Here is a 23,297-nt window from a genome sequence, read left to right as displayed (position 1 = left end):
AGACTACAATGATAAATTATTGTTGTTTTGGTTGGTCTAAAGAAAGCATTAAGGTACCTGATTTTTTTTGGCCCAAATATGGATCCGACAAAGATTGGCTGTGTCAATACCTAAATATATACACCAATCAGAAAGAACCATTCAGTCAAGCTGAGCAGATTATGTGGCTTGTTGGATAGGAGGTGCGAAGGTAGGACTATATCCTATGACTACAGAAAGATCAGGGGAAGGGCAGGGAAAGGAAGAACAAGAGAAACCACAATGGGATCCCCTAACTTGTTTGCCACCTCCCTACAGCCAGCCCACAGCCCGAGAACAAACCCCAACACCTGAAAAAGAGCCAGACTCTGAGGTAAAAGACGCGGAACCTAGGGGGCCCAGAATTACATGATCTGCTACACATAGAGAAGGGGCAGAAACAAAGGAAAAGGAAAACTTATATCCTTTAAGGGAGGTCCCGATTGGGAATGGTGGCATTGGGTATGTGGACGTGCCCTTAACCAGTAGTGAAGTCAGAATCTTTAAAAAAGAAATGAAAAGTTTAATAGAGGATCCGGTTGGACTGGCCAAACAGTAGATCAATTCCTAGGACTCAATTTATATACCTGGGGAGAACTGATGGCAATTCTAGGAACCCTATTTTCGGGGGAAGAACGAGGTATGATGAGGAGACCGGCCTTACAGGAGTTGGAAAAAAAGACACCCAGCAGGACTGAATGTGGTCCCCGCAGATCAGAAATTCCCGAATGCCGATCCTCACTGGGACAATAATGATAGACACGATAGAGCATCAATGCAGGATTTGAGAGAAATGGTAATATTGGGAATTAAAGAGGCAGTACCCAGATCGCAGAATTTTGCTAAAGCCTTCGAAGTACGACAGAAGGATGAAATTCCTTCTACATTTCTTCAAAGGCTCAAGGAGGCCACAAGGAAGTATTCGGGGATGGATCCCGATGATCCGGTAGCTCAGGGACTTTTAGAAGTCCAGTTTGTAACTAAATCATGGCCGGACATACAAAAGAAATTACAGAAAATAGATGGATGGATTGAGAGACAGATGGAGGAATTACTACGAGAGGTGCATAAGGTATATGTAAAAAGGGAGGACGAGAAGCAGAAACAAAAAGCAAAAATGATGGTAGCCGCTATTAAAGAAGTAACAAAGAAAGAAAGAGTTGAACAGGGAACACGGAGGCAGAAAGAGAGACAAAGAGAAGAGGCAGATACTAGACGCGGGAGACGACAGGCAGGATGTTACCATTATGGAAGAATGGGACATTTTAAGCAGGAATGCCCAGAGTTAACACGGGAAAGGGAAACGGTCTCCCTAATGGCCCTCGATGAGGATTAGGGGAGGCAGGGGTTCCTTTCTCCTAAGGCCCACCAGGAACCCTTGATAAACTTAAAGGTGGGACCTGAAGGGGAGGAGGCAGTATTCTTGGTGGACACCGGTGTGGCACGGTCATCCCTAAGTTTTATACCTAATAGTGTTAAGTTGACTAATGAGTATATTAGAGTTTCCGGAGTAAAAGGCGAAGGATTCGCAGTACCTATTTTTGAGCCAACCCTAATTAGAAACAATGATAAGGAAGTAACAGGGCATTTACTATACATTCCTGACATTGGGAGTAATTTACTGGGTAGGGATTTGATTATATTGCTGGGCTTAAAAATTCGGGTAGAGAATAGTGCTGTAGCTGTAACAATGGCTATGTTAACGCCTAGGGAAGAACAACAAATTAGTTCTGATGTGTGGGCGAGGGCTGATAACACAGGGCACCTAACTATTACCCCATTGGTAATCACAGTGACTCGAAAAGATGAGATGGTTTGGGTTAGACAATACCCTATATCCTCTCTCCTTATGAAATGATGTTTGGATTACCTTTCTTGGGTGGAAAAGGGGAATTACCAACTGTAGAGTTCAATGCTAAGTTTTTAAAGAACTATATGGTGGCGCTCGGTTCTTCTTTGTTTGTCCTTAGGAAGAAGGGTCTGTTAACCCAGACACCTCCACTAGAGTTCGCAGTACATCGGATACGACCGGGTGATTGGGTCTTGATCAAAACCTGGAAAGATACCAAACTACACCCAAGCTGGGAGGGACCAGTCCTAACCCTCCTGACTACTGAAACAGCCATCCGTACTGCTGAAAAAGGGTGGAGTCATCACACTCGTGTTAAGGGTCCGGTGGACGCTCCTTCCCCTCCGGCCGAATTGATTCTAAGAATATTAATTGTGGATATCTACACGTCCCTGCATATGCCATAACTATTCAAAGTTTAAAATAAAATCTATTTCGCTTTTTAGTTCGAAGTTTAGACAGCTTTTTCACATCAGAATTTTCTAGTAACGAGTTTTTTATAGATCAGTGAACTAAATATACAACTAACGTGGTGATGAATTTTAATGTTATATGTTATGCTACAGAAATTCTTGGCTGTATAAGATGCTTTCCTATCCCCCGGCACTAAGTACATTTAATTTACTTAGTTTTACAGTTTAATTCACCTTTCTTCGCCTCGCCTATTGCCGTATGACAGTTGGGCGCATGCGCATTTTGAGCGGGTTAAAAAAGAACGGTGCTGCGCTTGGATAACGAAATGGATGAATACAGCAGGCTAAGCAGCGTCTCGGGAGCACAGAGCTGACGTTTCGGGCCTGGACCCTTCATCAGAGAGGAGTTGGGATTGAAAGCGGTTCATTGAGTGACCAGTCAACCAAGCATGAGCGGCTGTGGCGGTATCCTGATCCGCGGCGGAACGGTGGTGAACGAGGACAGCTCGGTGTTGGCTGATATCTATATTGAGGACGGGCTAATCCAGGCCGTGGGCTGCCAGCTGCCGCTCCCCGAAGGTAGCCGAGTGATCAATGCTACTGGCAAGCTGGTTCTGCCCGGGGGCATCGACACCCACACACACATGCAATTCCCCTTCATGGGGTATCAAGCTGTCGACGATTTTTATCACGGAACCAAGGTATAAACCAATGTGTTTCCCCTTACGCCAAGGAACGAAATGGTACATCCATCATTGGAGCTGAAAAATTAAGAAAAATGTGAATATATCAGAGACAGGAGGGAGTTTGCTGGGGTCAGGAATTTCAATTAGAAAATGGATTGACAGTATTTTTAAGGGTGAGAGTGGTTATGGGCGTTAAGGGTCTGTTGGGGGAAAGAGCAGGACGTTGGCTCTATGAACAGCTGTAACAAGCACGCAACAAGCCAGTGCTAGTATGATGGTTAAGTTACATTAAATAACACGTGTATAATTTTCGTAAGTGAAATAACGCAGTCAGCTTGGCCTTGGATGCTCCTAAGTTGGTGCAAAAATAGAAATTGCTGAGAGAGCTCAACAAGTGTGGCAGCATCTGTGGAGAGATATCAGAATTAATGTTTTGAGTTAAGTGACCGTTCCTGAGAAATCTTATGAAGGTAGATTGGAGAAGACCGTGAATTCTTCTCTGTCAGAAGGTTCTTGATTAACATTGTCTTTCATGACTCACATCCCTGTCGAATGAGTTGGGCTGAGAATATCTTGTACTTTAACTTCAGTTTTTAAATCTGAAGAATGTCTTTGTCTTTTTTTAAGCACTGAATTGAGTGAGATCAGTGGAAAATGTCTATCCTCTAGAAATGTGTTTAACGATGTGCTGAGACAGTTCGAGTGTCTGCTGAATATGTAGCATGATCACAAATGTACATCATCTGGAAACATGCAGTTTAGCAACATCATAGTGCAAAATTTTATTTTTTTAATGAAGTATTTATTAACTGTATTTGAGTTAACCTGGTGTAGTTTTATGATTTATCTTAAAGTCAGTTTGTCATGAAAAGTAATCACACTGCCTCTGATTACTGACCATTATCAGAACTGTTTGATAATTTTGTTATATGATAGCCATAATTCTTAGTAAGTTAAGGTTCTCCATTACTAAAATATTAATAAATAACAGGAGCTGTACAAATAAATGCTATTTGAAGCTGCTTCCCCAATCAGCTCTTAATTTCACCTGGAACATGGCCAGTTCCATGGATGAGCTGAATGTTGAGTATTTTTTTAAAATAAAATTTGCAAAAAATACAAATTTTTTTTATTTTCTGGCATTGTTCGACTTGATAGAATTATGCAGCAGTCACAACACTGAAACAGCTAATTTAGCCCAACCAGTCACTTTTCTCCATATCATCTATTTCTGTTCCTAACCTCAAGGTCTCGAGCTTTTTTTTTCCAGAACAGATCTTTGATGCAATCCAAACTACTTTACCTTGGACAATAGGCTACAGGTCATTGACTTGTGGTTGCAAAGAGCAATGCTCTTGTGTATCTTTTGCATAAGGTTGTTTGATAACTTGAACATTGATACTCAGGATGAGTAATCCATTCATAATTGCATGCTGATGCCTTTCAATATTTAACAATTTTACTCGTGTTATTTCAATCTGTACCCCTTATAAAGCAAGTTCTGTTTGAGTCATTATTATATTACTAAGAATTGTACTGGTTTCAACTCTGAACCTCCTCTAATTCAGTGAAGTTGCTTACAGCTACATACACTTTACAAATAATTATTCCCAGTGAAAACCTTAGCTCAACAAGACAGATTGGAAATTTTGTAGAAATCAGTATGTCCTGTTAGTTTGGGAGAGTTGGTAATTGCACTTGCAGACGTTTGCGTCTGATTGTTTTCTTCAAAGGGCTGGTATGGCTGTATGATTCTATGATCTGTCTTCCCATCAAATGAGATATATGCTAATTTGTTCTCTACCGTTGATTTATTCAAGTTGAACTGATCGTTAGACACACAGCATAGAAACACGCCCTTTGGCACACTGTCTATGCTGACTAACAAACATCAAACTACATTAATTCCCTTTACCAGCACATGGTCTATAGCCTACTATGTCCTGGGATTTTAAGTACTCCTCTAGATGCTTCTTAAATGTTGCAAAACTACTGCAAATCTCTCAAACAGCATGTTTCGTAGTCGAATGAAATTGTCAGACCCAAATGGGATGTGTTCCCAGAAAGTTGACAGAGTGAAGGAAGCAAATTGCAGAGCCATTCACAGGAATTTTCCAGGCGTCCCTGACCACAGGTGTAGCCCTGAGGAACTGAAGGATTGCAAATGTGATACCATTGTTTAAGGAGCAAAGGATAACCCAGGAAGCTACAAACTTATCAGCTTGACATCAGTAGCAGGACAACTGATGGATGCCATAATACGGATGCTATATAGAACATAGAACATTACAGCACAGTACAGGCCCTTTGGCCCTCAATGTTGTGCCGACCTGTCATACTGATCTCAAGCCCATCTAACCTACACTATTCCATGTACGTCCATATGCTTATCCAATGACGACTTAAATGTACCTAAAGTTGGCGAATCTACTACCGTTGCAGGAAAAGAGTTCCATTCCCTTACTACTCTGAGTAAAGAAACTACCTCTGACATCTGTCCTATATCTTTCACCCCTCAATTTAAAGCTATGCGCCCTCGTGCTCGCCGTCACCATCCTAGGAACAAGGCTCTCCCTATCCTCCCCTCTGATTATTTTATATGTTTCAATTAAGTCACCTCTCAACCTTCTTCTCTCTAATGAAAACAGCCTCAAGTCCCTCAGCCTTTCCTCATAAGACCTTCCCTCCATACCAGGCAACATCCTAGTAAATCTCCTCTGCACCCTTTCCAAAGCTTCCACATCCTTCTTATAATGCGGTGACCAGAACTGTACGCAATACTGCAAATGCAGCCGCACCAGAGTTTTGTACAGCTTCACCATAACCTCTTGGTTCCGGAACTCGATCCCTCTATTAATAAAAGCTAAAACATTGTATGCCTTCTTAATAGCCATATTTGGATTTTCAGCAAGTATTTTATATAATGCCACATGGCAGGTTGGTTAGCAAATTCGAAATGTTTGTCATTGATGGGTCTTTGCATGATGGATATGAACCTAAAGGTAGGTATAGATGGCCATTTCTCAGATTCGAAACAAATTGAAAGTAATGTTCCCCAGTGATTGCTGTTGGGTCCCTTTTTTAATTATGTAAATGATTTGGATATGGATATTGAGGGCAACATCTCTAAATATGGAAATGATACTAAGTTAGGGGGCGAATAGCGAACTGTGAGGATCTTGCTGAGTGACTCCAGAGAGACATTGACAAGTTGGCCAAATGGGCAGACACTTGGCAGATGAAATTCAATGCAGAGAAATGTGAGGTAATGCATTTTGGTAGAAGCAACATAGAGAGACAATACAGACTCAATGGTACAACTTTGAAGAGTCTGCAGGAGCAAAGGGATCTGGAGGTTGACACATATGATTCTCTCAGGATGGCTAGGCAAGTTGAAACAGTTGTTAAGCAGACTTATAGGATCCTTGGGTTTACAAATAGAGGAATTGAGTACAATAGCAAGGAAGTGATACTACGTCTCTGCCAATCATTGGTCGGACCACCCTTGGGAGTATTGTGTTCAGTTCTGGGCACCTTATTTAAGGAAGGATGTTAAAGCCCTGGAGAGTTCAAAGGAGATTTACTAGAACAATACCAGGAATGAAGGATACCAGGAAAGATGAGAGAAATTGGGATTGTCCTTGGAGCAGCGATTGTTAGGAGGTGACCTTTATTGAGGTGTTCAAAATTATGAACAATTTTGACAGAGTAAAGAAGGATATTCTATTTCCATTAGTTAATATGTCAGTAACAACAGGTCATACCTATCAAGATTGTCAGCAAGACAGTAGGAGTGAGATGAGGAGAAACTTCTTTGCTTGTGTTAGGTAGGTGGAGGTAGGTTCCACATGAATTCTCAAAATAGCTGTGTGTGTAGGGAGCTACAGAGATAGACCTGTGGACTAGCTGGATAGCACTTTTGGAAGCCAGTACAGAAATGATAGCTTGAATAGCCTCTTTCTGTACTGTGATATTCTATGATTTCTATCTCCTCTAATCCACTTACTCCTCACCTTAAACTTATGCCTTCTGCTTTTAGACACATCTGCCATGGGGACTAGATTCTCATGATCTACACTGTCACAATTATGTTTACCTCAGTCAGATCCCACCGTGCCTTCTCTGCTCCAAATAAAACAAGCCCAGCCTATGCAGCCTTATAACAGACTTTTCATCCTAGGCAACACCTCGTTGAACCCCCTCTACAATCATCTTCTGATATTGTGGTAACCAGATTATAGATTATACAATCTGTAGCTTTATAAAGTTGTAACAAGTGCAATTGCGTGGGATCAGTGAGCAAACTTCAGAGGGAAACCAGCATTTTCCTGCCTACCATCAGTTCTGAGGAAGCGTCACCTGATCCAAAACGTAAACGCTAATTTCTCTGCACAGATGCTTTTAAGCTTTTCTAGTAATTTCTGAATACTTCAATGAAATTGGCCTACATTTTCAAATAATATTGCCTGAAATGAAACATAACTGGCATACCAAATAAATCTCCTTAATAGTTGCATCATATTTTTGTTCTTGCAATGTTGTTTAAAAGTCTTTCTTCAAATTAGATTATATTGGATCGGCTTTCTAATTTGAAAAAAAGAAATGAACAGTCAGGATTCTACTGACACTTGCCACATGTCAACCCAAGACTGGACATTGTCCAGATCATGTTGCATATGAACATGGACTGCTTCAGTATCTGAGGAGTCACAAATGGTGCTGAACATTGTGCAATCATTGGTGAACACCCCCACCTCTGACCTTATGATGGAGGCAAGGTTGTTGATGAAGTAGCTGCAGATTGTTGGGCTTGGACACTACCCTGAGGAACTCCTGCAGAGATGATCTGGAGCTGAGATGATTGACCTCCCACAACCATGACTATCTTCCTTTGTGTCAGCTATGACTCCAACCACTGGAGGGTCTGTTACAAATCATCAGATCACCACTGGCTTAGCTGTAGCAAAACCCACTATAAGCAATTAAAATGCGTGTATATTTCTTTAGCAGGTTCTGTAAGTTGTGACCTCTTTCTATAAGTGTGAACCAGCTATTCTGTGCTGCCTTTGAACCAATGAAATCATCCAGAAAAGGAAGACCAAGAAACAGCTTTCTAATCAACAGAAGAACCATATCAGCCACCCTGTGCACAAGAACATCTTTCAAGCAGCCCCTTTGCCCATTGAGTGTGTGTGTGTGTGTGTGTGTGAGAGAGAGAGAGTTTATAGGGTATTTATGCGTTTCAACTGCTAAACGCAATGATAATGGCTTGGGATTGTGGACTAATTTAAACTTACTTTCAGTCATCCTCAAAAGAAATGGGCAGGGGGAGAGAGGTAAAAGAAGGTACATGGCGAATGTAAGGAATGAACAGCTGGAATGTCCCATGGTGGCCTCTTGCTGAGGATAGAGATGAAAAACTGGAAATTGAAGCGTTTCTATTGTAACAAGATGAAACACATTTATTGGAAATGCTAGGCGTTACAAAGGAAACCATAGGATTTAAAGGTGTTAATAGGAATGGAACAGGAAACTCAGAAGGAAAAGATCATGGATCAAATTGTAGCTTCAAGTACAACTAAAATATCTCTTAAACCTTGCTATGAGTGCTGAAGAAGTACGTAGGTAGATGAGGGATTTGAAATATTTATTATAAATGGGAAGATAACCCTTTGGAGAAAAAGAAAGTATCCAAGCCCATAGCAGTTCTAAACGAGGACATGGCTACTCCAGTTTACGCTGCAGAAGGATTTAGTTTCCCTTTCAGAGAGTTCAGTGAATGCCAAAATGTTAATAAATGGGATGGAGGAGAGCATAATCCCAGTATCATTGTACAAAGGCAATCTTGTGTATGTCTTGTTGACTGGACTAGTTGGATAGTCAAGAAGTTGCCTATGAACAGAGTTGATTTATTTCTGGGAACACTGGCTGAAGTGAAAGTCTTAGTTTTAAATCACAGGAAATTCAGTTGAGGCTATGTGAATAGGAACAGGTTCTTAATATCTTCTATCATGTGTCATGAACAGAACAAGGACAAATAATGTCCATCACCAGAGATCATAATTCAGCAAGTTGATGTTAGGGTAGCCAAACTAGGAGCAACAGGAGGCCATCTGATCACTAAAGCCTGCTCTGCCATTCAACAAGATTATGGCTAATCTGATTTGTTTCAACTCCATGTTTCCTAAAAATCTTTGCTTCTGTTGTTGTTCTAGAATTCTTTGATCCTCCAATCCAAGTAAATTGGGGCCTCTTGTGAATCCACTGTACCCTGCAGTCAGACTTCAAGACAACCAACTCCCCACTGCTGGCAACCCATAGTCTCTCTCATTCACCAAAACATTTGCCTTCATAGATGATAGAATCCCTACAGTGTGGAAACAAACCCTTCGGCCCAACAAGTCCACACCAACCCTCAGAGCATTCCAGACCCATCTCCCTATAACCCAGCTAATCTACACATCCCTGAACAGTATGGGCAACTTAGCATGACAAATCCACCAAGCCTGCACATCTTTGGACTTTGGGAGAAAACCAGAACACCCAGAGGAAACCCACACAGACATGGGGGGAATGTGCAAACTCCACACAGACAGCCACCCAAGGGTGGAATATAAGTCAGATCCCTGGCACTGTGAGGCAGCAGAGCTAACTACTGAGCCACCGTGCTGCCCTGTTCTCTTGTAGCCTGTGATAGCTTCCTAGCCGTTAATGAGAATACCACTTTTGATTTTGATATTATTACCACGTCTACTCAAATACGAAAGTACAGGAGCATAGTGAAAAGTCTATAATTTCGCCACCCAGGGTGCCGCCTTGGGTACAAATATGTACAAAAAAGAATATTAAGAACAAGATAGAAAGAACAAAGTTAAAAATTAAATATTGCAGTAATTATAGTATAGTGTAGAACAATGAATTAAGATTAATGTTTGCTCGCTGAGCTGGAAGGTTCATTTTCAGACATTTCATCACTTGTTTTTATTTGAAAAAATATACTTTATTCATAAGAAGTACAAAAAATAAAACATATTTATACACCTACCCAGTCATGCAAGCGCTCCGGGTTACCCAGGAGGTACGTACTAAATGAGAAAAAAACAAAACAAAGAAGAAGAAACAACAAAGCAAAGAAAATACCCCGGCAGTCGTCTCGCCGCACAGTCCCTGTTGGCCCCCTGACCAGTTGGGGAAGGCGCCAGCTGGGCCCAGTTACCTGATAGGGCCCTTTTTTCTATTCTGGACGAGGGGTTTCATATGGTGGTCTTTCCCCACCGTGCCTTGGCGGCGGCTGCCCCAACCTTTCGCGCGTCCCTCAGCACGTAGTCCTGGACCTTGGAGTGCGCCAGTCTGCAACACTCGGTTGGGGTCAGTTCTTTCAGCTGGCAGACCAGCAAGTTGCGGACAGACCAAAGAGCGTCTTTCACTGCATTGATGGTCCTCCAGGCGCCGTTGATGTTGGTCTCGCTGTGCCTCCCAGGAAACAGCCCGTAGAGCATGGAGTCCTGTGTCACGGAGCTGCTCGGGACGAACCTCGACAAATACCACTGCATCCCCCTCCAGACCTCATGTGCATAGGCAAACTCCAGAAGGAGGTGATCGACAGTCTCATCCCAACACCTCCCCCCCGCGGCAGCCACCTCGAGGGCAGCGTGCGGTGGCACAGAGGTTCCAGGCATGCATAAAGGATCTCACTGGCAGAGCCCCTCTCGCCGCCAGCCAAGCAATGTCCTTGCGCTTGTTTGAAAGTTCTGGCGATGAGGCATTCTGCCAAACGACTTTGGCAGTCTGCGTGGAGAACCACACGACGGGACCCACCCTCTCCTTTTCCCAAAGGGTCTCGAGGCTACTACGTGCTGTCAGCTTTGTGGCAAAGCTGTTTCCCTTCAAAAATTTCTCCACGAAGGACAGGTGGTACAGGACAGTCCAACTACCCAGAGCGTTCTGCGGCAACAAGGTCAGGCCCATCCTTCGCAACACCGGGGACAGGTAGAACCTCAGCAAGTAGTGACACTTGGTGTTTGCGTACTGAGGATCTATGCACAGTTTGATGCAGCCGCACACAAAAGGTAGCCATCAGGGTGAGGGTGGCATTTGGTATGCCCTTTCCCCCATTTTCCAGGTCTTTGTACATGGTGTCTCTGCGGACCCAGTCCATCGTCGACCCCCAAATGAAGTGGAAGATGGCCCGGGTGACTGCAGCGGCGCAGGTCCAGGGAATAGGCCAGTCCTGCGCCACATACAACAGTACTGAAAGCCCCTCGGACCTGACGACCATGTTCTTACTCGCGATGGAGAGGGACTGGAGCATCCACCTGCCCAGCTTCTGCGTCAGTTTGGTGATACGCTCCTCCCAAGTCTTAGTGCACGCCCCAGCTCCACCGAACCAAACACCCAGCACCTTCAGGTAGTCTGTCCTGACGGTGAAGGGGATGAAGGAGCGGCCGTCCCAGTTCCCGAAGAACATGGCCTCGCTCTTACCCCTGTTGACTTTGGCACCCGAGGCCAGTTCAAACTGGCCGCAGATGTCCAACAGCCTACTCACCGACCGATTGGTGCAGAAGACGGTGACATTGGTTTCACATCTTCGGGCCAGTTTTAGCGTATTAACCTGGCCAAGGAAACACTGACTACACTATTAGAAGAACCAAAGATACATACACCAGACACCACCAACCTCATCGGCAAGGACAACATCATCAAGCTAATGGACCTATGCCTTACCACCCACTTCACTTTCAACAACAAAATGCGGAGGAATAGAGTTGTAGGAGATATAGCAGTTTGGATCAGAAATTGGCTTGCTGAAAGAAGACAGAGGGTGGTAGTTGATGGGAAATGTTCATCCTGGAGACCAGTTACTAGTGGTGTACCGCAAGGGTCGGTGTTGGGTCCACTGCTGTTTGTCATTTTTATAAATGACCTGGATGAGGGCGTAGAAGGATGGGTTAGTAAATTTGCAGACGACGCTAAGGTCGGTGGAGTTGTGGATAGTGACAAAGGATGCTGTAGGTTGCAGAGAGACATAGATAAGCTGCAGAGCTGGGCTGAGAGGTGGCAAATGGAGTTTAAAGCAGACAAGTGTGAGGTGATGCACTTCGGTAGGAGTAACCGGAAGGCAAAGTACTGGGCTAATAGTAAGATTCTTAGTAGTGTAGATGAGCAGAGAGATCTCGGTGTCCATGTACACAGATCCTTGAAAGTTGCCACCCAGATTGACAGGGCTGTTAAGAAGGCATACAGTGTTTTAGCTTTTATTAATAGAGGGATCGAGTTCCGGAACCAAGAGGTTATGGTGAAGCTGTACAAAACTGTGGTGCGGCCGCACTTGGAGTATTGCGTACAGTTCTGGTCACCGCATTATAAGAAGGATGTGGAAGCTTTGGAAAGGGTGCAGAGGAGATATACTAGGATGTTGCCTGGTATGGAGGGAAGGTCTTACAAGGAAAGGCTGAGGGTCTTGAGGCTGTTTTCATTGGAGAGAAGAAGGTTGAGAGGTGACTTAATAGAAACATATAAAGTAATCAGAGGGTTAGATAGGGTGGATAGGAAGAGCCTTTTTCCTAGGATGGTGACGGCGGGCATGAGGGGGCATAGCTTTAAATTGAGGGGTGAAAGATATAGGACAGATGTCAGAGGTAGTTTCTTTACTCAGAGAGTAGTAAGGGAATGGAACGCTTTGCCTGCAATGGTAGATTCACCAACTTTAGGTACATTTAAGTCGTCATTGGATAAGCATATGGACGTACATGGACTAGTGTAGGTTAGATGGGCTTGAGATCAGTATGACGGGTCGGCACAACATCGAGGGCCGAAGGGCCTGTACTGTGCTGTAATGTTCTATGTTCTATGTAAAACCTACAGACAAACCCACGGAACACCCGTGGTATCTCCGATATCAGGGTTCTTAGCAGAGGCAGTAATGCAGAGACTCGAACAAACAGCTCTGCCAATCATCCAACCCAAACCTTGTATCCGCTACGTGGATGACACCTTTGTCATCACTAAACAAAACAAATCAGAGGACACCTTCAAGACCATCAATAATACCCTTCCTGGCATAACATTCACAAAAGAGGAGGAAAACAACAACAAACTGCCATTCCTCAATGTCATAGTAGAGCGAACAGTCAATGGGGAACTTCAAACCAGCGTCTACAGAAAAACAACACACATACAGACCAAATATTGAACTACAGGAGCAACCATCCCAACACCCATAAATGAAGCTGCATTAGAACATTATTCCAACGAGCCACCACACACTGCAGCACAGAGGAACTATGAAGGGCAGAAGAAAATCACCTATACAGCATATTCAAAAAGAACGGGTACCCAATGAACACAGTCTGTCGATTTCTCAGCAACAAACCCAAACAAACAGACAAAACGTGCCCAGAAACCATACCCACTCTCCCCTACATCAAAGGCATTTCAGAAATGACTGACAGACTACTCGGACCTCTTGGCATCAGGGTGGCCCACAAACCCACCAACACACTAAAACAGCAGCTAATGAACTTAAAAGACCCTATACAGACAACAAGCAAAACGAATGTCATCTGCAAAACACCTTGCAAGAACTGTGAGAAACACAACATTGGACAAACAGGCAGAAAACTAGCCACCAGGATACATAAACATCAACTAGCCACAAAAAGACATGACCCACTATCACTAGTATCCTTACATACAGATGAGGAAGGACACCACTTTGATTGGGACAACACATCATCCTAGGACAAGCCAAACAGAGACACGCCCGAGAATTCCTAGAAGCATGGCATTCCAACCGGATCTCCATCAACAAACACATTGATTTTGGAGCCAATCTACCATCCTCTGAGAAAAAGAACAGGAAATGACATTACCAATGCAGGAAATGACATCACCAACCCAAGGAAACCTAAACATATAAATAGAAAGTGGGACATAACACTAGCGCTTCACTGGAGGCTCACTGATGATGTTCCCTAGAATGGTGATGAAACGTCTGAAAACGAACCTTCCAGCTCAGCGAGCAAACTCACATCCAGAACCTCAACCTGAGCTACAAATCTTCTCAAAACTCGCTAATTAAGATTAAAAGTTACACATTGCAGACCTTTTACTTTTAAGTGGAAAATAAAGCTGAAAGTGCAAACGCTACAGTCTTCCTTAAAGAAGCCTTGCATAGAATCAGAGTCCTGCAGCATGGTGACAGGCCCTTCAGCCCAATATGGTCCAAGCCGACGAAAGTGTCCATTCACACTAACCCCATTTCCCTCCAATTGGCTCATACCCTTCTAAACCTTGCCTACCCATGCATTCATCCATGTGCCTGCCTCAACACTTCAGCTGACAGCTCATTCCATTTGCGGACTGCTCTGCGTTTAAAAAAAAATACCCATCAGGTTCCAATTTATTCTTTCCCCTCTTACCTAAACTGATGTCCTTGATTCCCCAACCTGGAAAAAAGACTGAGTGCATTCACCCTATCCATGCCTGTTATGATCTTATATACTTCTGTAAGAACACTGCACCCCCTCCACCCCCCACCAATTCTCAGTTTCCTACACTCAAAAGAAAAAAGTCCTAACTTGTCCAACTTCTCTATATAATTTAGTCCCTTGGGTCCTGGCAACATTCTTCAATCTCCTCTGTACTCTTTCCAGTTTAATAACATCCTTCCTACAGCAAGGTGACCAAAAACTGAACATAATACTCCAAGTGTGACCTCCCAATGTCCTGTACAACTGCAACATAACTTCCCAACTTCTGTTTTCAATGCTGTGACTGATGAAAGCCAGTGTGACTAAGCCTTTTTCACTGTCCTGACTACCTTTGACTCCACTTTGAGAGAACCGTGCACCTTGTAGCTACAAGGTCCCTCTGCTCCACTACACTCCTTAAGGCCTTACCATTCACGTTGAAACTTCTACCTTAAATTGATTTTCCAAATGCAACACTTCACACATCAGTATTAAACTCAATTTTCCATTTCTTAGCCCACTTGCTCAGCTGATCAAGATCCTGCTGCAATTTCTGATAAACTTTCTCACTGTCCACAATACTGCCAATTTAGTGTCAACCGCAAACTTACTAATCGTGCCTTGAACATTCTCATCCGAATCATTGATATAGATAACAAACAGCAATGGGCTCAGCACTGACCACAGAGGCACTGAGGTCTCAGGCTTCCAATCTGACAAGCAATCATCTGCTATTACTCTCTGCGTTCTGCCAACAAGCCAATTGTGTATCCAATTTGCCAGCCCTCCCTGGATTCCATGCGATCTAAACTTCCAAAGCAGCCTACCATGTGGAATCTTATCAAAGGCCTTACTACAATCCACATAGATGATGTCTACTGCCCTGACCTCATCAACCTTCCTGGTCACTTCATCAAAGCACTAAAACAAATCTATGAGGCATGATCTCCCATGCTTGAAGCCAAATCTTTCCAAATGCATGTATATCTTACCCCTCAGAATCTTCTCAAGAAACTTACCTTCCACAGATGGTAGGCTTACTAGCCTATAATTTCTAGGTTATTTCTTGCAGCTCTTCTTGAATAAGAGCACAACATTTGCTACCCTCCAGTCTTTTGGGACATCACCCATGGCTAATCATGATGCAAATATATTGGCCAAGGCCCCTATAATTTCTTCCTTCATCTCTTGCAGGGTTCTTGGATATATCTAGTCAAGGCCAGGGATTTACCCACCTTCCTACATTCTAATATTTCCGACGTTTCCTCTACTGAGAAATGATTGTCCCCAAGATATCACTGCTGTCTTCTCCAAGTTCCTAAGTCATCTTGTTTTTCTCCACATTAAATACAGAAGAGAAATATTTATTGAGCACCTTGCCCATCTCCTGTGGTTCCACTCATGTGTGTCCACTTTGGTCCTTGAGGGGTCCTATTCTCTTTAATTATTCTTTTTGCTTTACTTAAAGAGTCTCTGTGGATTCACTTCTCAGTCAAACTTCTCAGCCAAAACCCTCTTGTGTCCCCTTTTCACTCTCCTGATTTCCTTCTTCGGTAAACTCCTCTATCATCTATATACCTCCAGGGATCCCCTTGATCACAGCTGCATGTACCTCAGCCATACATCCTCCTTTTTTTCTGGTCAAAGCCTCTAAATCTCTTGTCATTAAGGGTTCCCTACTCCTGCCAACTTTGCACTTCATCCTCACAGGAACGTATACACATTCATCTCTAGCTATCACACTTTCAAAGGCCTCCCACTTGCCAGAGGTCCCTTTGCCTGCAAACAAGGTATTCCAATCAACTCCTGTAAGCTCTTGTCCAATTCCATCAAATTCACCTTGCCCCAATTTGGAATTTGAACCTATGGACCAGTTTTGCCCTTCACCATGACTATTTTAAAATTAACAAAGCAATTAAAGTCTGCAGGCCATTTAAGAAACTTTGGTCCCTGGGTTTCCTGCCCTTTCAACAATTCCTTATATTTGTACAGAACTTTCCTCCAATTTAAAATGCAGGCCAAAATGTAAGCAGTTTACAGCCAGTGATCAATGTAATTTATTTGTAACACAACTAGACTGCAAGATAGAACCATCAGTGTTCAAAATAGACAACTGCTTACATCAGTCAAAATTCAGTACCCATTAGGAATTTGTGTAATATCAAATTCAAAGTTGCCCATTGTAGCTCCTATAGTGATATATTTTGGGCAAAACAGCTTGAATTCCTAATGATAACAAGGTGTAGAGTGGATGAACACAGCAGGCCAAGCAGCATCGGAGGAGCAGGAACGCTATTGTTTTGTGTCCAGACACTTCTTCTGAAGAAGTGATCAGAGATAATGGAAACTGCAGATGCTGGAGAATCCAAGTTAACAAAGTGTGGAGCTGGATGAACACAGTTGACCAAGCAGCATCTCAGGAGCACAAAAGCTGACATTTCGGGCCTCTGATGAGGGGCCTAGGCCCGAAACATCAGCTATTGTGCTCCTGAGATGCTGCTTGGCCTGCTGTGTTCATCCAGCGTCACACTTTGTTATCTTCTGAAGAAGTGTCTAGACCCAAAACGTCAGCTTTCCTACTCCTCTGATGCTGCTTGACCTGCTGTGTTCATCCAGCTCTACACCTTGTCTCTGTTATAGAATGTCACTTCATTGCAAACAGCTGATGTTTAGCATCCTGTGTAGTAGTTTGAGATGTTAGGGTTAGTCATCATCAGGTGAATAAGGTGAAATTTGGTTCATTCACCTCCTCCCTCCTTACCAACCAGGGCCCCAAACACACCTTCCTGGTAAAACCGTATTTCACTTGTACTGCTTTCAATCTATTCTCTTGCTTTGCCACTCCCATTGTGTAACCTCTTTTACATTGGCGAGATTTAAAAGCAGTCTGGATGACCATTCTGCCGAACAGCTGTCCATAGGAATGATCTCAAGCTCCCAGTTGCTTGCCACTCCAATAAACCACCTTGCTGTCATTCAAACATTTCTGTCTTGGGTCTGTTGCAACATTTATAAGTAAGCACATCACAAGCTAAAGGAGCAGCATTTTATTTCTCACTTGGGGAATCTACAGCCTGAAGGTCTCAATATTGAATTCAATAACTTCAGAAACTGACTTTTTAAAATCTGTCTTCTATTTTGTCTTACATTCACTTTCCTCACAGCCTGTTATGTTGTATTCACCTTGCACTTAGCAAGGACTAATTGTCTCCCTTTCATATTTTAATAGTGGGAACAGATGAAATTTTAAAAGGGTTTAAATTAATAATCCCTTTGTCTTTTACAATTAGACATTGCATGCCTTCTTCCCCGTTACCCCTAATCCACTTCAGTCAAAATACTTTTTCAAAAAACCTATTCCCAACACCTTTCAGTTCTGATGCAGAGTCACCAGACTTGAAACATTAACTGTACTTTCTGCCAACAGATGCTGCCAGACTTATTGAGTTGTGCCAGCAATTTCTGCTTTTGCTTTGAAATCTTAACTGTTTCTCTCTCCACAAATGCTACCAGACCTGCTGAATTTCTCCAGTATTTTATTTCTTTATTTAACGTTATAATTCTCCAGTTGTTCATGACATTTTAATAAAAAAAGCGAAAGGAGTGCTGACCTTTAGAATAAGTGAGTAGAAGTCACGCTTCAGTTATAAAATAACTTGGGTCAACCATGCCTGGAGTACAATGAGTAGTTCTGTGCACCACAACTTAGTGAGGATATATGGCTTTGGAGAGAATGCAATATAAATTTACTTACCTCACCTGTTACATACCTATAGTTAAAACTAATCTCTGATAGTCCAACTGATATGTAAGCAGTGATTAAACTTGGTTTGCTGGGAGATTAATTTTAATTGAATATGTTCAATAATTATAGTTACACTTTCACCCTTCTCAGGCTGCTGTGGCTGGAGGCACTACCATGATATTGGACTTCGTGGTGCCCCACAAAGGTGACTCTTTGTTGGAGGCATATGACAAATGGCGAAGCTGGGCAGATCCTAAAGTCTGTTGTGATTACTCATTCCACGTGGCGGTGACTTGGTGGAGTGAAAAGGTACACTGTAAAGTACTGACCAGCAAATCTGCTTCACTAGTAGCAATAAAACTTTCAAAAAATAAACCTTGAATCCTGCTGGTTCTATTGATCATTATTGAGAAGAGTGTAGTCAAAATGTCCAATTGTAGCCCCAGTGTCTGTTGAGACTAAAGAACATGAAGATTTATGCCCAGGACAGTGGCTTGCTACCATACCAAAGCTGACCACAATTCTAAATCTGGAGTTGAGTTGATTTTAAGTCAGAATCTGTCATTTTATCATGATTGAGGCTGGATTTTTCAGGAACGTTGAGAAGAACTGAAGAAGGTTGAAGATTGGCAAATTTAATGTTTTTTAAAAGCTTTCATGTGGATAAGGAAGTGTAGAAGGACTTAAAGTGATGAGGTGATATTTTAAGAACCTATGTATGAATGCTTTTACAATTTTAAATTGTAATAGGAAAGATCTTTAGTCACAGATGCAATAAAAAAAATAGAAACTGAAAATGCAATGGAGTAATTAGCACAGAATTCCAGAAGGAAATGACCAATATTTGTTGACATTTCTGAAACATATCAGAGTAGTTAAGAGTTATGTACCAGATGTAATATCATGGAATTTTTCAAAAAATCGTTGATAAAGTACTGCATAGACATATGACTTAGATAATGGACATGGAGAGCAACCAGCAGAGTGAATAGAAAACAGCAAACAGTGGTTAAGGGTAACTACTCAGATTGACAGAACCTAGGAAGTAATGCTCTACAAGGATTGGTGTTCGGACCACTACTGTTCACAATTGATAATAATTTGGACATCCTAATTGAACGTTTTTACAACATGGGAGAAATAGAAATATTTAATATTCAAAGTGATTTCAACCTGGGATTTTAATACGTTATCAATCATTCCCTCAATTCAGCTTGTTGTGTGCATGGTTTTAGTTAAAAAGAACCTCATGACCAGTTTTATTGCAAATTTTCTTTTCATTCGTTTAAAAAGAGAGCTGGTGCATTCTGTAATTGTTCCCTTTCCTGTTCCTCAGAAGAATTCCTTCCCTTTGAAGCTTTATTTTGTCCCGTAATTGCAGTAGATACATCTGTCTAATGATTGGATAGCAGGTCCTCTCTTTCTGGGAGGAATGGGTCAGAGGAATGATCAAGAGTGATCTTGCACAGCTTCAACTAGTGTTAGAATCCAGTCTCAATCCATCAATGAAAAAGATGTGGTGAAAGCAGTAGTAAGCTCATTGCCCATTTCCATGATAAATCTTGAATTTAGGATATTTAGCTCTTGCTATTCTTTCGTAGAATGATGATTTCTAACATTTGTTCTGTCTTTTTTCAGGTTAAAGACGACATGGAAATTCTAGTCAAAGATAGAGGTGTAAATTCCTTTAAAATGTTCATGGCATATAAGGGCGTCTTTATGCTTCAAGATGATGAGCTGTACTCTGTTTTCTGCCGATGTAAGGAATTGGGAGCAATTGCTCAGGTTCATGCTGAGAATGGACACTTAATAGCAGAGGTGGGTTGTTACAAAACTTTTGTAAAAAACTAAAAATGAAGTCAAATGCGGCAATTATCCTACAAATAACAGTAGTTTATGACTGAAACAATGACTGTTTCAGTCATAAACTACTGCTATTTGTAGGCTAATTTGCTGCATTTGATGTCATTTATAATTTGTTTTTCTACAAGTTAAGGAATTCAAAAAAACAAATCTTGAAAAACTGGTTTTCTGTATTTGCAGTGCTAGGACATTAATCCTCGTAAAAATAACTCCACAAAGACTCATATCCCATCGCCAAGTCACTCTTTATTTACACATGCATAAGCACATGATACTGACCCAGCTAGCTCAAAGCCTGCTGCTGGAGTGAACATAACCCCTGACACTCCTGTTTATATCTGTCAGCCAGAGCTCCCTGATCGGACCAGGTTAACAACCCCAATAAGGGAACTCATTCTATGAGATCTGCCTGGCTGACCACATTCCAATCAGTACATCCCTCCCCCTTTAAGTCCTGGAATTAGGACCGTTGTTTTTTTTCTGTGTAGCTTCTCCTGGGGTGTTTTTTGCACCAGGTCCAGTTCCATCACTCAGCCTCAGATACTGGCAGCGTGCACTGGATGGTGGTCCACCCCTTGCGTCCAGAGCACCTTGCCTGAAGTTCCTTCGGATAGTAATGGCATCAAGGCTGCAACATATGCCATGTCTGTCTTATCCTCAAAGATTTCTTCAATACTAGGCAGAGGGACAGATCCAGGGTTCTGATACTCTTGCTGGTTGTTCTGAGGGGGCAAGTTTGATTTTCTCCTGCCCCGTTGGCAAGGTTGCACTATTCATGTGGTCAATATGCTTGTTCAGGACCACATCTCCTACCTGAATGTCACAGGACCTGGCCTCAATTATGCCTGTGACTCATGCAGGACTATTCCTGTAGTTTCGACGCTGAACTTTGTCCACTGAAATAAACTGCCTTTCGTGATTAGAGAAGTTTTGTGTCTGGTATTGGCATTCCTGATGCTATTTCACACCCAACCCATCCTTCACCACCACCCCCCACCCCCAACAGGTTTGGGTACCTTCTGCAGAGTCTTCTCTCCATCAGCAATTCTGCTGGAGCTATCCCTTAAGTTTTGTGAAGGATGGTCCAATAATCAAACAGGAACTGATGCAGTTTGTTATCAAGTGAAGTTGCAGACTGTTTCTTTAAGCCTGCCCTGAAAATTTGGTGTGCTCTTTCCTCCAGACCATTGAATAATGGATGGCATCGTGTCCCAGCCAGGTCAGAGCCAGCTCCTGCAATGAACAGAACCCCTGATGCCCCTGTTTATATCTGTCAGCCAGGGCTTCCTGACTTTTGGCCAGATTAAAGTGCCATCAGGGAACACATATTCTGAGATTCCCCCAGCTGACAGCGTTCCAATCGTTACACTGTCCTTTATTATGCATTTTATTGAAACCAAGATTGGATTTTTTTTAGAATGCTGTATTCCCCACACAACCTCCACCACCACCCCAAGTATTTTGTGAAATTGATTATTTCGAAAATAATACATTATTATTATTTCCATTTTAAGGGGTAAATAGTTAAGCAGAGGAAAATCAGACATGATAGAAAAGATCAGGGCAGCGGGATTAGCTTGAATTACAGGAAAGAGGCAGCACATACATGCTGTTGTGAATGACTTCCTTGTAGTAAGTCTCTGCAGCTCTAATGAAATGATAGAGATATAAATAGAAATGTCAGACAAATGTATAGATCCATTGGTATCGAATTGGTTGAATCAACAATTAAATTTTTAGAATATGTTGAACACAAATAGGGATCTCAAGTTCTTTACTAAGGCAAAAGGAAGACATATAGACTTCATTCTAGTGTTAACCAAACAGTAGAGGTGACTTTTAAAGAGAAAATAATATGAAGTTTACACTTTGATTTGGAAGAACTGACAGGAAGAGCATTATATATTGGGATGTTTGAATATACAAAGGGGTCTGGGTGTCCATGTACACCAGTAAATGAAAATGGAGAGATTAGATTAGATTGCCTACAGTGTGGAATCAGGCCCTTTGGCCCAACAAATCCACACTGCTGCTTGGAGCAACCCACCCAGACCCATTCCCTATAACCCACACACCCCTGAACACTATGGGCAATTTAGCATGGCCGATCCACCTAGCCTGCACATCTTGGGAGGAAACCGGACGAAACCCACGCAGACATGGGGAGAATGTCCAAACTCCGCACAGACAGTTGCCTAAGGCTGGAATCAAACCTGGGTCTGTGGCGCTGTGAGGCTACAGTGCTAACCACTGAGCCACCGTGCCGCTGTGCCTGAGAGGCAGGTACAACAAGCAGTTAGAAAGTTGAGTGGTATATTGGCCTTCATTGCAAGAAGATTTCATTCAGAAGTAGGGATGTCTTCCTGCCTTTATGAGACCGCACCTGTAATATTGCATGCAGTTTTGGTTTTTCTACCTGAGAAAGGATATATTTGCCAAAGAGGGAGTGTAGCAGAGGTTCGCTGCAGCTCATGTTGGAGATATCTTATTGTCAGAGATTGGTTTGACTGAGCCTGTACTTACTCAAGTTCAGAAGAATGAGAGGTGATTTGTTTGAACCATATAAAATTCTAACATGGCTCTATAGATGGTTTCCCTGGCTGGGAAATCTTGAATCAGGGGACGATCTCAGGGATATGAGGTAGACTATTTGATAATGACATGAGAAAATATTTCTTCACTTTAAAGGATAGTAAACTTGTGGAATTCTGTGGACTCTGGAGGTCAAGGGAAGTGATGGCATAGTGTTACTTTCGCTAGACAGTTTATTCCAGAGACCCAGGTAATATTCTGTGGATCTGGATTTGAGTCAAACCATAGCAGATGGTGGAATTTGAATTCAGTAAGAGTCTGGGATTAAATTCTGGCCATGAATCTATGTTGATTGTTGGAAAAAAAATCTGGTTCACTAATGTCCTCTCCAAAAGGAAACTACAATCCTTACCTGGTTTGGTCTACTTAGATCATAGAACATTACAGCACAGTACAGGCCCTTCGGCCCTTGATGTTGTGCCGACCTGTCATACCAATGTGAAGCCCATCTAACCTACACTATTCCATGTACGTCCATATGCTAGTCCAATGATGACTTAAATGTACTTAAAGTTGGTGAATCTACTACCATTGCAGGCAAAGCGTTCCATTCCCTTACTAGTCTCTGAGTAAAGAAACTACCTCTGACATCTGTCCTACATCTTTCACCCCACAATTTACAGCAATGATCTGACCTCTAGGCAGTTAGGTTTCAGGCAA

The 23,297-nt window shown here is 42.5% G+C and overlaps 1 protein-coding gene across 1 annotated transcript in view; it reads left to right on the top strand.

Moving 5' to 3' along the window:
* The first annotated feature begins 2,576 nt into the window (after window positions 1-2,576).
* Window positions 2,577-23,297, top strand: part of dpys (dihydropyrimidinase) — an 80,968-nt gene continuing 60,247 nt past the window's right edge. The window contains exons 1-3 of the mRNA XM_048529702.2: window positions 2,577-2,981; window positions 18,333-18,491; window positions 19,821-20,000. Coding sequence (XP_048385659.1) covers window positions 2,730-2,981; window positions 18,333-18,491; window positions 19,821-20,000 — 591 coding nt within the window. The 5' untranslated portion in view covers window positions 2,577-2,729. The remainder of the gene's footprint in view (window positions 2,982-18,332; window positions 18,492-19,820; window positions 20,001-23,297) is intronic.

Source organism: Stegostoma tigrinum, chromosome 5 (genome assembly GCF_030684315.1).
Source record: "Stegostoma tigrinum isolate sSteTig4 chromosome 5, sSteTig4.hap1, whole genome shotgun sequence".
NCBI classification, from domain to species: Eukaryota; Metazoa; Chordata; class Chondrichthyes; order Orectolobiformes; family Stegostomatidae; genus Stegostoma; species Stegostoma tigrinum.
The sequence above is the reverse complement of the archived record's forward strand: the minus strand, read 5'-3'. Positions and strand labels throughout refer to the sequence as shown.